At 37.0% G+C, this 17,413-nt stretch overlaps 1 protein-coding gene across 1 annotated transcript in view; it reads left to right on the plus strand.

Annotated features, from left to right (window-relative positions):
- LOC123765431 (uncharacterized) overlaps positions 1-17,413 on the plus strand; it is a 102,855-nt gene that overhangs the window by 68,744 nt on the left and 16,698 nt on the right. The window contains 9 exon segments of the mRNA XM_069333690.1: positions 1,453-1,557; positions 6,503-6,619; positions 9,024-9,116; positions 10,829-11,022; positions 11,953-12,090; positions 13,077-13,165; positions 13,436-13,658; positions 14,832-14,923; positions 16,288-16,432. Coding sequence (XP_069189791.1) covers positions 1,453-1,557; positions 6,503-6,619; positions 9,024-9,116; positions 10,829-11,022; positions 11,953-12,090; positions 13,077-13,165; positions 13,436-13,658; positions 14,832-14,923; positions 16,288-16,432 — 1,196 coding nt within the window.

Genomic DNA, 17,413 nt, shown 5'->3' on the forward strand with positions numbered 1-17,413 from the left:
GAGAGTGAAGATCACTGTGGGCGTCACAGGAGAGTGAAGATCACTGTGGGCGTCACAAGAGAGTGAAGATCACTTTGGGCGTCACAGGAGAGTGAAGATCACTGTGGGCGTCACAAGAGAGTGAAGATCACAGCTCCGGCTCTCAGCCAACGGGTCGTCACCGCAACACTCCTGACTGAAGCACCAGTTGACTTTTTCATCAATCAACAAACACTGTATTAAAGCTGAGAGCTCCCGCGCCTCTATTGGTGGTGGTGTTGTGTGGTGGTGTAGTGTGGTGTGGTGCAGTGTGGTGGTGTAGTGTAGTGGTGTAGTGTAGTGTGGTGGTGCTGTGTGGTGTGTGCAGTGTAGTGTGGTGGTGTTGTGTGGTGGTGTAGTGTGGTGTGGTGTAGTGTGGTGGTGTAGTGTAGTGGTGTAGTGTAGTGTGGTGGTGTAGTGCTCCACCACCCTACACTACACCACCACATAGTGTAGTGTGATGATATAGTGAGGTGATGTCTCAAATATATATCAATATTTATGTCTATTACTAGAGGGGGTCCCCGGCGATGCCCGGGGTTGTGTTTCTTGCCTCCCTCTACCCACACCACTCCCTCTTGTCCTCCCTATTTCCCTGCCCCCCTCTCCCTCCCTGCCCCCCTTTTCCTACACCTCTACCCCCCTCCCCTCTCTTCCATTACATTCCCCTCTAGTCTCCTCTTTCCCTTAATTCATCCTCCGCTCTCCCTCTCATCATCCCCCTGTCACTATCATCACCATCACCATCTGCGCTACTCAATATATTCACTACTGTAACCCTAATGAATTCAGTTGATCGTTCTCAAGTAAATCCAGTAAATACACTATTATCAGCCCGTCCTCCAAAGACCCAATAGTGACTCCATACACCCGCCAAACTCCAGCTCTTATTACACTAATTGTATTGGTACACTTTCTGGTAAACCACCTGTAAACTGTGCAGCCCGCCATCATAAACAAGGGCCAAAGGTCATTCCATCCACCCGCCAAACCCCCCAGCTGTTCTGAATGAAAATTGGTTTGCGCACGACTCACAACTGATGACGTTGTCCGGAACAAGTGCTTCCGGAACAAGTGCTTCGCTGACGAATTTTGTTCGAACCACAACGCTGTAAATGCTTCACCCACGTACTACAAATACAAATAATCGCCAACAGAACCTAAACACCTAACCTAACCTATGCCTATATATGCACAATATGCTAATATATTATAATATTAATTAGAGAAAATTCTGGTTTTGAATGAACATCATGTAAAAATTGATAAAACTAACAATTATTTATGATAACAATATAATTTCTTACATAAGTTAGCTCTCTAGTCCAACAGGAACATTGTATTACAGTACTTGTGTTTTCCTTTTATCCTCTATGTACCTGGAGTCTGCCTCGAGTATTGCATGACTAACTAGGCTGTTGTGGTTGTCCGCAGGTGCCGGAGATCTACGGCTACCACGAACACTTCCTGGAACAGCTCAAGCAGCGCATCGAGTCCCGAGACGCCAGCATCTGCGTCGGTGACATCTTCCTGCAGCTGGTGAGTCTTCGGCGGGAGTGTGGGGCGGGCTGGGGCGGGCTGGGGCCTGGGGAGCAGGCAGCCGGAAGCTTCCATCACGCAAACATCATTATCGGCCACCTGACTAGTGTGTACACGAGGCGAGGCTGCGTACTTGGAGGTGAGGCTGGGTACTTGGAGGCGAGGCTGGGTACTTGGAGGCGAGGCTGGGTACTTGGAGGCGAGGCTGGGTACTTGGAGATTAGCTTAGGTTACTAACCCTTTTAACCATGTATTGACCTGATTGCCCGGGACGTGTACTTGGGAATACCGAGCGCATAGATTCGAATCCACTTCAGGGGAGCCGGTCGGCCGAGCGGACAGCACGCTGGACTTGTGATCCTGTGGTCCTGGGTTCGATCCCAGGCGCCGGCGAGAAACAATGGGCAGAGTTTCTTTCACCCTATGCCCCTGTTACCTAGCAGTAAAATAGGTACCTGGGTGTTAGCCAGCTGTCACGGGCTGCTTCCTGGGGGTGGAGGCCTGGTCGAGGACCGGGCCGCGGGGACACTAAAAAGCCCCGAAATCATCTCAAGATAAGGGCACCTACGGATTTTCACATCAATATTGTCATATTTTACTGACCATTAGATAATACAAGTGTTATTTTATGACTGGAGGCCACTAGCCTCCACTGGCACACTTTAGATGCATTATGACGATATCCTCAAGAACACCAGACTGAATAAAATAACATTGGTATTAAAAGAAAACAAAATATCTTCAGGCATAGTGGAATGGAAGTCTACGGTATGTGTTCATATGATTTAACTAATTATTGCAGCCCCGAGACAGTGTACGACAGTTTCACGCGCGTGTGTGTGTGTGTGTGTGTGTGTGTGTGTGTGTGTGTGTGTGTGTGTGTGTGTGTGTGTGTGTGTGTGTGTGTGTGTGTGTGTGTGTGTGTGTCATCTCACGTCTCTGCTGCCGTCATTATCGTCGTGAGAAGACCAGATCATTCTCTCTCTCTCTCTCCCACCTGCCAACACACCCACACACAAACAAAAATATAGACGAATTATTATATTTCGAGTACAGTACATGTTTTTCGTGTGGTATATTATCATAAGTATGAGTGGTCTTGTTCCTTCTTGCCTTTCTTGCAATGCTGTGGCTTCTTACGCTTCATAATACTAACCCTATTCACTACTTTCAATTCATATTATTACTATTTATTAGTAATAAAATACTATTCATGTATAACTATTACCACCACCACTTCACCTACTCATACCTGCCTAATACTACCTCGACTACAGCTACGGCAGCTTCTACTATCACCACCACTACTACTGACACCAATACTATTGGCACTATTACGACATCTGTTATTGCAAATATTGCTAATGTTACTACTAATATTGTTAGTGCTGCTACTGATACTACTGTTGCTGCTGCTGCTGCTTCTACAGCTAATAATTCTACTTTTATTACTACTATTATTACTTCTACAATTAATACAACTGCTAATACTGTACTACTACAATAATACAACTTATCCTACTACACCTATTAATACGACTACTGCTACCACTATTAATACCTCTACTGCGACTAATATTATAATTACCACTGCTACTAATACAAATTTCACTACTACTACTATTGAGAAAATCAGTAGGAGCCGTGAGGAGGACTCGAACCTATGCTCTGGGTACTCCTGAGCAAGCGACTTAGACCACTACACAACGGCATTGTCAAAAGAATTGCAACCTGGAATTCAAGTGAATCCTCTCGGGTTTCTGAGGCTTCCACTAAAGCCTAATCAATATTTTGACCATGTCGTGGTGTAGCAGTCTAAGGCATTTGCTTGGGAATACCCAGAGCATAAGTTCGAGTCCTCCTCACGGCTCCTACGGATTTTCTCATTATGACGTTACTGTGATTTTTTATGCACTACTAGTATTACTGGACAGGCGAAAACGACCAGGGTTTGGGAAGCTTTTAACAAAAGATTAATTCTATATCTTTTAGAAATATATCTAAGAAAGTTCTTTCTACATATGGACAGTTTTCACTAGGTTCTTCAGCTGCTACCATTACAGCTTCTCTGGATATCTTTTTGTTACCAACTGCAATTAAGAGAAACATCTCCCCCCACCGTACAAGCACCAGGTGAACGGCTGCTTCTCACGTACACAAACATATGCATACACATGAACACACACATATATATATATATATTGTATAGGTATATGGGTGGCAGATACTGACCTTAGTAGGTGAAGGGTGACAATGGAGCAAGTGGTGGGCAGAGGTTACTGGAGCGGCCTCAGCCACCCGCCCACCAGCCACTCATTATTCCCTCCATTAGTCTCACAGCTGAGCTAGTCACGTGTAGAGATATGAGAAGCGTCTCTCAGCTGGGGCGAGACACGTGTGTGTGTGTGTGTGTGTGTCTACCGTGCATCACATTAGTATATCCTACCAACACTAGGCTCCTGCTTCACCACTGTTAACTTCTATCAACAATTCATGTCTCGATGTTAGCTAGACGTAGTGCTAGCTTGAGCTCTCAAATCTCGTGCCTTTGGCTGCTCAAACTGGTTAATTAAAGCTCTGGAGGTACAATAATAGGTTAATTAAAGCTCTCGAGGTACACTAATAGGTTAATTAAAGCTCTGGAGGTTCACATAATAATGTGAACTTCAAGAAAGTATGTCACTTGGAGTGTAAATGTGTGCACTGCGCCGGTGGTCTTCTCTCACTCATGATACTTCACAAACACTTCACCAGTCTCAGCATCATGATAACCCATGTTAGCTTGCGACATCTCAATACCTGATATTGTAGGCTTCTATGTATATTAAGGAATATATCTGTCATTCTCGGCACACTTGTTGTTGTGTATATATGTGTTTCTAGTGAAGAGTGTGAACCTGCAACGCTTACCCCTCTCATACTGCTAGTTTACTATTGTAGTCGTGTCATTATTATTATTATTATTATTATTATTATTATTATTATTATTATTATTATTATTATTATTATTATTATTATTATTATTATTATTATTGTTGTTGTTGTCATTAGTAGTGGTAGTAAAATTCAAATTCAAATGTTTATTCAAAAGAATGTGTGAATAAGGAGCATAAGAGTAATGGACAGTTATGGGGAGAGGAGTTTAACTAACAAATAAAGCCACTGTTATGCAAAGCATTTTGGGCAAAACTTAAAATAGTTTGGAAAAAAATTATTAAAAGGTGTGAAGGGTAAATACTTAATACTAAAAGAGAAGCTAGTAAAAATGTAAAATGTTCAAGGTAACAGATGAATATCATAAAAAGTATTAGTAACTTTTTTTTTTTTTATTAACAAGCTTATGTATACACAGTAATGTTCTGCTACCCTATTCTATATGAAAGATTACAGTGTATATCAAAACCCAGCTATAAATTTATCCAATATTCCCATCTCACAGGATGGTTAGTCATACTTGGAATCAAGAGAGAAAATACCAGCCTCAATATAAAAAAATTAATTAAATTTGACTAAATAATAACTATGATTTTCATAAGAGCTAAGTACTGAATCATTGACATATTATATTATAATAATTTTTACCAGTTTCCACAAGATTCTTCTCAAATAATGTTTTTTTTTTTAACAAGCTTTATTAGTAACTTTTAATATTATTATTATTATTATTATTATTATTTTTATTATTATTATTATCATTATTATTATTATTATTATTATTATTATTGTTATTGTTGTTGTTATTATTAATAGTATTAGTAGTAGTATTTTTATTATTAACACCAAAAAAATCACAATGGCATAATATATCAATGAGAAAATCATTTGGAGCAATGTGAGAAATTGAATCAGCATTCTATTGACTCTTAAGACAGTTGCCTTAACCCAATCAACCGTGATAGGACAAAAGTTATTTAATCTAGAACTTTAAGGAGTGCACTGGGAGAGTCTGGAGGCTCCACCAGGTACCACAACAAAGTTTTACAAATAACCTGCCTTCACTTCACAGTGACCTGTGTGTAATGGTTTTTCCACCCTACTTTTAATAAATAAATAAATCCTTAAGAACACAAAAAAATCACACTATATCAATCGAGAAAATAATTTGGAGCAATACGGGAATCTGATCCCAGGTTTTTAGTTTTCTCAAAGCTCCATATACTGGAGAACACCATTAGCAGAATGTAGGCAGGCTATTAATAAAACCTGGTTGTGGCACCAGTTGGGACTTTCAGACTCTCTCAATGGACTCAGTAGAGTTCTGAGTTGAATAGCTTTTGTCCTATCATTGCCGAGTGGGGAAAGGCAAGCATCTGGGAGTCACTAGAATGCTTGTTCAAATGCCTGTATTGCTCCAAATTATTTTTTCATTATTAGTAACATTATAATAATAATAATAATTAATACTAGTAGTAGTACTATTAGTAGTAGCAGTAGTACTGTAGTAGTACTAGTAACATTATAATTATAATGTCTTATCACAGACATAATAACATACGACAAAAACCCACATTTGTGTATATATGAAATTTATGTAAGGAATTTACACCAATTCTTTCACATTCTCCTGAGTGCTTTATCAAGATCTGAGTGTGTGATTAGGATAAGACTTACATCTCGTGAGTTGACATAGATTAGACGTTGAGATGCAAGTCTTATCCTAATCACACATTCAAACCTTGATAAAGCACTCAGGAGAGTGCGAAAGACATGGTGTAAATTCCTTTCATAAATTTTACATATACACAAGTGTGAGTTTTTATCCTAAAATAGTTGTATTATTATTATTATTATTACTGCTAGTGTTAGCTTTACTGGTATAATTGAATTTTATTTCCTGTGTTTTTGTTATCATCATGACTTTTTTTATGTCATTATTGGTAACAGCAGTGAACAGGAGCTATGTATATTTAGGAGTGTAGTGTACATATTGTGCTTGTGTACACAGGTTAATGACCCGGGGGTGTTGGAGAGCTACACATCCTTCACCAACAACCTCAAGACAGCTCATGAAGCAGCCAAGGCGGCATCCCATGCAAAACAGACCTTCAGGCACTTCCTCTTGGTGAGTGCATCACCCTAGGCACGTGTGTGGCTGGGTGCAGGCACTCACACACACATGTGATCAATAGCACAGTTTGCTGGGGGAGTCAAAAGACTCCAACAAATTACAGAGAAATCTTTCTAACTGTAATGAGGTAACTTGTGGCATGGGACCTCAAGTGATCTTACTAGATATTACGATCACTAACACACACGTGTGTGTGTGTGTGTGTGTGTGCATGTGTGTGTGTGTGTGTGTGTGTGTGTGTGTGTGTGTGTGTGTGTGTGTGTGTGTGTGTGTGTGTGTGTGTGTGTGTGTGTGTGTGTACTCAATTGTATTTTCTTACAGGGCATGTTATAGTTTTTGAGGTCACCTTTCAGTCACATGTTGCCTATTTCAGTGGTTTCTGGCCCTGTTGTTTTTCATCATACTATTCAAGCTAAGGGTTTAGCTCCATCTACCTTCACTTTCAACTCATTCAACTTGCTCGCCTATCCCTAGATGATGAAGTGCTTTCATACAGCCATTTGATTCATTGCTCATTAATTTCCTCCTATGCTAAGAAAACAAATGTGCATTTTTTCTACACCTTTGTTTTATCTGCTTGATTCTGTAGCCTTTTAGAATGTTGAATGTTTTAAACTTTATTCATCCTTATGTGTTTTTGTCAATTTCAGCCATGATTTGGTATGTGATGATATTGCCTCATTTCCTTCTATTTGTTAGCTTTCGCATGTTTAATACATGCATCTAATCTCTCCTCACAGCTCTTGGTTTTTAGGTTTGGAAGCCATTTGGGAGGATGTCTTTGTACCTTTTCAATTTATTTTTATGTACTGGTACCTTTGTAAAATTTGTTCATAAATGTACAATTGTACTTTGTATAAGTGTACATTTATACAATTGTACATATAAATTATGTACAATTTTTTTATGTACCTTGTAGAGGCATGGACAGTGTGTGTGTAATTGCCTAAGTGTAATTATTACAGTATGAGAGCTATGATTGTGGTGTCCCATTTTCCCAGTACAGCACTCTGTCATATAATGTTTTGAAACTACTGACAGTTTTGGCATCCACCACCTTCTCACTTAACTTGTTCCAACCATCTACCACTCTGTTAGCAAAAGTGATTTTTCTTATGTTTCTTTGGCAGCTTTGTTTAGTTAGTATAAATCTATGACCTCTTGTTCTTCAAGTTCCAGGTCTCAGGAATTCTTCCCTATCACTTTTGTTGATTCCCGTTACTATTTTGTATGAAGTGATCATATCACCTCTTTTTCTTCTATCTTCTACTTTTTGGAAGATGAGTCATTTAACTCCATGTCTTAGCACCTTTTCCAGTTTGTTGATGTGCTTCATCAACGCTGCATATTCCAGCTTTGGTTTCTCAAAGGTCGTAAATAATTTCTTTAATATTTCACCTTCCATGTACTGTACTGTATTTAAAAGCAATTCTGAAATTTGAAAGCGTAGCATGGGCTTCTTACACAATGCTCTTTATGTGGACCTCAGGTGACAGTTTTCTATCTAGGACCACCCCCTAGATCTCTTTCTTTACCAGAGTTTTTTTTAAAGCCTTTTCACATTATTTGTATATTATGTGTTCTAATATTCCACATTCCATAATGAGGTCTTTATTTATATTGAATTCCATTTGCCATTCTCCATACACTTATTTTGTCCCGGTCATCATGGGCAAAATATTGTCCATTGCAATCTTGTAAGTCTCTTATCTTCCCTCAAAGTTTAGCATCATCAGCAAACATGCCCATATAATTATACATTCCCTCTAGTAGATCATTTATATAGACAATTAATTTTTTTTTAGTTCCAGAAGCCAAGACTGCACCTTTTCTAATTTGTTGATGTGTTTTTAGATATAGACGCTACAACTAACTGATCCATACTCTAATTTTGGTCTCATGAATGTTGTGATTAATTTCTTTATTATTTTTCCATCTATTTATTTAAAGGCAATTTTGAAGTTTACAAGGGCAACCTAGGCTATTTTCACAATGCCTTTGACTGACTTCTGACTCTTCCTATCAGACTTACAGCTTTTCCTTCCTATATTTCAAATTAAATCTTACTCTATTAGCTTTCTCCTCTAACTTGACCTGCTAACTGGTTTACAGTTATAGGTCCCCAATTACTGCTTATTTCCCTAGCTCTTTGGACTCCGTTACATCTATATTTGAAGCTGTGTATAGAGTCATCCTTCACCACATCACTTCATAGTTCATTCAATTTATTTACTACTTTATTACTTAAAAAAAATAATATTCCTGTAGCACATTTAGAATTCACTGGTATCCATATGTACCACCCACACAAAGTATTTACAGTAGTTTGTTCTGGCCTGCTTTGTGAATTTTCTATTATTTTGTATGTGTAGCTGCTCACGGGTTCTTTCTTCCGCAGGCAAGAGCTCGGGAACATCATGGCAAACTTGACCTCAAGGCACTGCTTATTAAACCTGTCCAACGCCTTCCACAGTATGAGTTACTTCTCAAGGTGAGCAATGCTTTACTACTAATAAATTAATATATTTTATGTAGGATGATGCAACTATGTTTTGCTATAATGGCACTGAAAGTTATCCCATTCTCAAATATGAGAATACATGTACTGTAATACAGTTGTGAGGCACTACAAAAGATGTGCTCATTGCTCAATCAGCCTATTTAAACACCACTTGAACTTACCAGGCCCACATCACTGAGTCATAGGAACTGTATCACTGTAGGCACTGTATTGGGGACAATATAGAGATTCTTGCCCTTGGCTGGGGACCGACATGCCTCACAAGCGTCCCATCCAAGACACTGGTATACAAGTATACCATATCAGTATTGTATGCTTTTCCTGTATGTAATATGGATCTACACTAAGGATCAATCGATGCTCCTATGTCCTAAAATGTGTACTTTGCTACTAGAGTAAAGTAGCAAAGTCCAGTAAATTTGCTGGCAATACATGTACAGTATTTCCAGCAAATAGCATTCAGTTTGTGAACTTTTATCCCAAGCATACAAATATGATGCATTTAATGTGTGGACAGTTTGTGCATGGACAGTTGTGTGAGCATTCAGTTGTTTGTGGCTGGTTTGTGTGACAACAGGTTGTGTGACAAGGGCTGTGTAATGATGGGTTGTGTAACGATAGGTTGTGTGACAGCCATTTGTGCAATGATCGGTTGTAATAACGACTGGTTGTGTTACGACGGTTTTATGTAATGTACATTTCTTAACCTACAAATTCTCGACTGTTTCATGATTTAAATGTATGTACTTTTATATAAATAAAGTATTATTATTATTATTATACATATTTGAAAATAATAGAAGTGACACTGATTCAGTCTGTCATTGACCATTATCAAGTCAAGTAATGAAAGAGTGGTAGAGAAAATCAATGTATGAGGTAAGAACATTAGGTGAAAGTTGAGAAAGTAAGAAGTAGTTAACAGGGACAGTAAGTAAGAGTTAACAGGAATAACAAAAATTACAGCAAACCAGATGGCAAAGAGAAAAAGGTGAAGTAAAGGAGATAGCAACAGAGGAGAAAGAAAAGAGAGTGAGCTTAGAGAGGCTAAAGCTAAGTCAGATCACTTAAGTTAAGAAGTTAGAATCATTTATGTACAATACTGAGAAAGACAAGGGTCAACAGCAACAAAGCTGGAGCTAAGGTTCATGTTGGGCATGTTATGTATGAGAGCCAATTCAACAAGATAGGGGCAGTTCAACATGTGAAGAGTAAGGGCAATAAAGAGATTTTAGAAGACATTTATATATAGGATGTTTAAAGTGATGGCTGAAATGTCATCAAAGACAACATATCTTTATTTTCAGATATGCTATCTTTGCTATCTTTTCATCTATTCTTTCCTTCTATTTCGTGTTTTGTCATTATTTTATGGGGGGATGCAGATTTCATTGGATTTCTGTTTTTGTCTTATTTTATCCATTTTTGGTAAGTTATCTTTTTTGTTTAGTAAATAAAGTTTTAAACAACTTTATGACTTAGTTTATCATCCTCTCTTGTATTGGGTCCCTGCATTGTTTATCTTTATCTTGGCAATGTTTGTTATGTTTAATATCAGTCATTCATATGGCTGAAGTGCCATCAGTGTCATTTATCTTTCCACTATGATTCACTTATGGCAAGGATAAACAATAATTCTGCATCAGGTTCCGACATTCTCATTGTCTCCATTTTTGGTACAGCGTCTCCTGAAGCACACAAACCGAGACCACCCAGACCACCCCTTACTGACGGAGGCCATTGGCGTGGTACAGCAGCTTGCCAGTAAAATCAATGCTGTAGAGCAATTGGCTGTCCAACATGAAGAGCAACAACTACATCTAAAAGAACTTGAGAATATTATTGAAGGCCTCGTTGGTCTTGTCCAACCAGACAGGTATGGCTGTAAATAAATGCAAGCTATAAAGTACATTTCAAAATTATAATTATATTCATAAGGATATTTTTATTTGGCTTAAAAAGAATACAATAAATCTTTAAATAAAGGGTAAAGTGACAGTTATGCCGGCTAAACAATTTTTTCTCTAGCAGACACCAGGATTTATTGGAAAAAATAATTAAAAACTAAAACTAAGTATGGTTTCCGATCTGGAAGATCCTGCATAACAAATTTACTCAGTTTCTAATATAATAGTCAAAATAGTGACAAAATACTTAAAACTAAATGGGTAGAACACCTTTCTACCCATTTAGCTCATTTTCCAAGAATGCAAATCATTATTGCATACCCAAAGAAAATAACTTTGCAGTTCTTTATTGTTATTTGCTTCAGTACAAGAAATGTGGAACCTGGTTTTACATATAAAACAAGTAACTCCCATTGTTTGATTCTTGAAGACAATATTACACTGACCACAAGTTCCATTTTTTTATAGCCATATTTCCCGTGTTCACTGGAGATCAAGGTCTCGTAGGTATAGGAGAGGATAACCCAACAGTTACTACCGTACTTTATACTGTGTTATTTTGTGTGTATGGCAAGCTCTTGTATTACATTGTTATCTACTGTTAAACTTGTGCAGTATTCCACAACATTCATTTGGTAAATCCAGCTTGCCACTCCTTCAGATATACAGTACAAAAATCACAACAAATTGCACAATTGCAGTACAATATTAAATCCATTAGTGTACCTCCATTATATGATGAAAGTTCAAGAATGTCGCTGTCAGTATTTAGAACATTTTCCATAAAACTGTGAATTACCCCAAAACTATCAATGTCATGGTTTAAGACTGAATTTTGTAAATGGATGAATATATTCCAAGCTTTAACAATACCAAACGTGCTGTTGTTTCTTTGTCAGGACATTCCTGCGTCATGATTTTGTGACAATGCATCCTGGGCTAGTAACACGGAAAGAGCGCTGTCTGTTCCTGTTTTCTGATCTTCTTGTCATCACTGCCATCAAAAGACGGTCTGGCACTATACGGAAAGGATCTAGGTAAATATTTTTGCACACAATGTTCTCATTTTTACTCAAAGTATATCCAAGTCTAAAATAAATATTCAATATACTACTGGAGTAGACGGTTTGATATTATTTGTGATATAGATGATAATTCTTCGACAGTGAATATTCAACCCCTGAACTATAAAAACATTACAGGAGGCATTCTGTGTGTGCAAGAAATTAGCATGCAAAACGCAGATGATATTTACGGTAATGAAAATTACCTTTTAATACTTTGTCATTTTTGTCTTCAGCAATTTTTTCATTTCTTATTATACAAAATATTTCTTCTTTACATAAAAACAAATATATAGATCTTTTCTGTGGAGAGCCCCTTCGGCTCTCTGGAGCTATACCGGGCTGATGTGTATATATTAGACCGTGGCAACAGTCGATCTATGGAGTTCTTAGCATTCTGAGGACCACGAGCCAGAACCTGGCCCCCTCAGAGATTCATGAGGAACAATGGCCTATAGACATCCACATGTAGTTGGAAGCAGTCTATGTCTGCCATCAACCAGGTCAGACAACCAGAAAGGTAGGAATCCCAAACAAACTACAGCTGGTTAAAAATTGCAAACTGTAAGCCGAATAAGCAGGCAGAACTCTCCAATCAGGAAACAAGCAAACAAGCATGGCATTACCACAGCCGCCGCACTGCAGTCTGTGCAGCTCCCCCCTCCCTGGTAAGGGGAAGGGGGAGCTCCAGACCTCTCATGCTGGCTACTCAACAATAAGAAAACAAACAACCAAAACTTCGTCCAACCAAGCTTCCCACTAGTTAGCCCTACCTCCATTTCATAGAACATAAAAGATTTTTCACAACCAAGTACATTTGTGATATCTGAATAAATTTAAAAATAGACATTGTGGTTCTGCTTTCTTGCATTTTCTTTGACATGTAAAATATTGCTGTCAATATTATCAGCTCACACTGTCCAAATAACAAAAATATTAAGAACTTTTTTCTTCCACAGTTTACCATATACGGTACTGAATTCCTTGGAATCTAACAAATTCAAGCTCTTCAAATTCATTCCATTAGACGACCTGGATATCGCTAGGTGTAAGTTACTATTTTCCGTATTGAATAGCGTTGCTCAGTTTCATATTTCTCAAACTTCTGAGAATTTGATGTCAGTTTTAGTACTTCATAAACAACCTCTTTTAGAAAGATATAAAGAGATTGAGGATGTTCCCTTATTTCTTTACCTCATTTTTATTGATTTCATTTCAAGTACAGTACTGTAATTACATTAGCGCACTCCACTCAAGCTACAACACAGCCTCATTGATTTGTGTACAAATTATTATAAACAACTTTATTGTATTATAGCACGAGACGAAAGTGTGAAGAAGTTAGTCAGAGAGATGGAAACCTTACAAGAAGATCTTCGAACTCTCCAACATATTTCTGAGCTCTCAAAAACACTTCGATGTCCACGAGGCCCCTTAGAAGAGTCTGTTCAAGAGATGCTTGCCCAAGCTCAGAAGCAGCTGGCTGAAAGACATGGGGCTAACTCACAGCTCATGGAGCTTGAGCTCACCATTACAACACAGTAAGTTAAGAGCATTAGTGAATGTAAAATACTGCTCTTTACACTATCTATTATTTTCTCTTAATTTTTAAGTGATGAATATGAAATTTCTAGTACAATATAATAAATATTTTTAAACCAAACTTAAATCAAATGAACCAATTTAAAATGTAATATTTTAAAATAATATTCTGATTGGCTGGTACAGTACTAATTCCTGGTATTTTCTCTGAAGACTGATTGTATCCCATGTACAGGAACGAAGACCTAGGTCTTTTATTTAGATTCCATATGACCATGAATGCAGTTTTGCAAAATGATCTCACAGGGTGAAGCCAATCCTGTGCTCACCTGGCACGGAATCTGAGTGAATCACTCCAAATATTCAAGGGACACTCAAAGACCTGTGAACTCTTACATGTCTGGGCACTGCACAAGACATGTGAGCACACGGATTCAAATATTAACAACAGTAAAACCCAGCCAAACTTTAACTTAAAATCTGGTCCCTGCCTGCTGATTAACATGAGACACAGTTAGGATATATGTGAGAAGGCTCGGGTCAAGAACCCAGAGGCGAATATTAGCTTGCGACCTTGTGGTGGTCAGTATAGGGTGATGAGTATGGTAGTTAGTGAGAGCGCTCCTTTGTCAGTTACCTGTGATGCCAAGGGAGGGTTTGGAAGAGTTTTTGTGAAAGCATCTGTTATTTGTGGCTGGTATTCTCCAGTGACTATGTAGCATCTATAAGGATCCTGTAGGGACCACTTGAAAAGGTCTCTGTGATGTCAGTGGCAGTATGTCCTCTTGCCTGACTCTCCATGATTTTGTCCACTAGACACAATAGAGCATACCTCATAGATCAGCTGCATGTTATTGTTCAGGAAAATATGTATAACAGATGATCCAATTAGCCAGATCATTAAATATTATTAACAAGCACTATTGTTTTATGATGTATAGCATTCAACCATATACAGTATGTATTTATAAACATAATTTTTCATTACTGTATAAATATTGTACAGTACATCAAATTAAAAATTTATTCCTGTGCTGATACAGTATTGTACCTGCCAACCATGTTAAATATATTGGGTTTGTACTGTATTCTATTCTTAGTTCTGTCTTATTTTCAGTTGTTATACATGCTGTACATATTCTTTAAGCACTAACAAAATTATTCATTGACAGGGAAGGCATGGAAAACCTGACCTTTATGTTCAGCAGTGCAGAAAAGAGAGCCATGTGGGAGGAAGCATTCAATGATGCTAAACATAAACTAGGTGAGTCTTCTCCCAAATCTCAACACAAAGAGGAACACAAACTAGAGGAATTTAACATAAAGAACTTCTATACCATAGAAACTATATTTTAAATAATTTTATATTACGTTAATTACAGGAAGTAATATTATTGACTATTGCAGGAATGTACATTTCAACAAGACATTTCAAATCTCAGGCTACTATATTTTACAAAAATACTTCTTCATTAATCTTTATTCAATTTTGATAATTTGTTCACTTAAACAAATCATTAAAATAGCTCCACAAATTTGTTACGTATTTTCTATATGCCATTACTTTATTTTATTTGTATTTATTGTCATATTTTAAGTAAAAAAAGATAAATATACTGAGGTGAACACCATTGATTTACACTCATGAATACTACGCATCAGCTTTATTAAACTCAGTTCACTACATACTATCTGAAATAACAGAAAGCAAATGTAGAAAAAAATGACAAAACTACAAATCATCATAATAATAAACCCTTCAACAAGAACAAATTACTATAATCTAATGAATTATTATATTATAATCTAATGAATATGATATTTTAGAAATGCCACATATATTGTGACTAATCCAGATGTAAAGTCATTAACTACACTCACAAGAATTAACTGATGTATCCTTGCTGTCATTTGATACCAAACAAACGACTAAAATAATATTTATTGAAGTTTCAACCAAAAATTGCTTGTAATGTATTTTTATTCTCCATCATTCGGAGTGAATTATGAAAGCATAAGTATATTTGAATGTACAGTATTCTCAAGAGAGAAACATGTCATGCACCCCTTCATAATAATAAAAAGAAGAAGAATAAGAGTAATAAGATTAAGAATAAGAATAATAAGAATAAGAATAAGAAGAATAAAAATAAGAAGAAAAACAATAATAAGAGTACGAATAATGTTATTGATAATTAATAGATACAGTGGTTTAATAATTGTTTTAGAGAATGAATATTTAATAAGGCCACTAATATGCAAAGAATATATGTGATTTTAATATGGTGTATTGCCTTATGTAGATACTTTTTTATTATTTTATAGTCCCCCTTATCTTTGTACAAGAAATATCTCACCCTATGCTGAAGCTTCAGATAGTTTACATGGGGGTTATGATTCCTTTAAAATTGTCTACCTCTAAAGTTTACTAACATGAAGCTCTCAATGAAAGAGACAAAGTAGCTAAATATGTAGTTACTTTATGGCACATTTCAAGTAAACCTGCATGTTAGTTTTACACAAATAGCTGCTATTAAGAATGTGAAGCATTCTAAATATAGTATGTTCAACAATGTCTCTTGCAAGAAAAATGATTCCTTATCTCTAAAATAATGTATCTACCGACAGCTATGTCAGCAGATCGGCGACCTCCTCCAGAGTTTTTATCAGCTCTGCCAATTAGAAAAACGAGAGCAGGTCTTCAGTTCACATGTGCAACTGCTACACTTGGTCTCAATGCTCATAACCTTAAAGATGTATGGGTGTGCAACAGGTAACAGATACAGTACATTCAAATCTTAGATGTTTCTGGAGTATTTGTTGTAGTTTGATACAAAGGTCTTGTGTTTAAGCTTATGCAACTTGGAATATATGAATAATTTCTGTACCTTCTTAAAACTACTAAGGTAAATGATCCTTTCAAATTGTCATCAGTAATTAATCCTTCCATAAACACATTATAGAAGCAAATGTACCCGAGTGTAGTGTGGTGAGATCACTTTTTTAAATATTTACTGGTACTTTGACAAGAAGATTAAACCACATGCCAAAGATGAGGAGACGATGACGTTTTGGCCCGTCCTTGACCATTATCAAGTCGATTATCACAATCGACTTCGATAATGGTCCAGGACGGACCGAAACATCATCGTCTCCTCATCTTGTGGTGTGTGGTTTAGTCTTCATATTTTCAGCCATGATATTGTGACTCATCAACAACAACAACAACAACTTTGACAATATCCTGAATTTCATCGTAAGGCTTATGCTTAGCTAGTTAACTGCACATTAAGTCTTACTGGAGATACAAACCAATGACACCTTCTCCATGAGTAGCCATCCTGTCACTAAGTTTTGTTTCACCCAGCTTGTACTATTCCAAGCATCTTGTACTATTATAACCATATTGTACTATTTATGCAGCTTGTATCATTCCATCACTGCATCATCAACTATCTTTACTCTTGCCTAACTGACAACCTTTTTATGCCATTTTCTTTTTAACTTTTTCTCTGATTACACTGGCAAAGATTTTAGATTTAATCCTTAAAATATATAAGAAAATTCTTCTTACTTTGTATTTAGTAAACACACAAATCTCGTAGGGACACCACACTCTACTTTCTTAATTAACTGTACTCTACAATGTTCTCAAAATTTATAAAAAAAATATTTCCTTGTTTTCTTGAACATTGTAAAAATCTTCTTTGACATTTTCTGATTTTTACTTGACATGATACAAAGATCTTCTGTA

This window comes from Procambarus clarkii, chromosome 30, assembly GCF_040958095.1.
Source record: "Procambarus clarkii isolate CNS0578487 chromosome 30, FALCON_Pclarkii_2.0, whole genome shotgun sequence".
NCBI classification, from domain to species: Eukaryota; Metazoa; Arthropoda; class Malacostraca; order Decapoda; family Cambaridae; genus Procambarus; species Procambarus clarkii.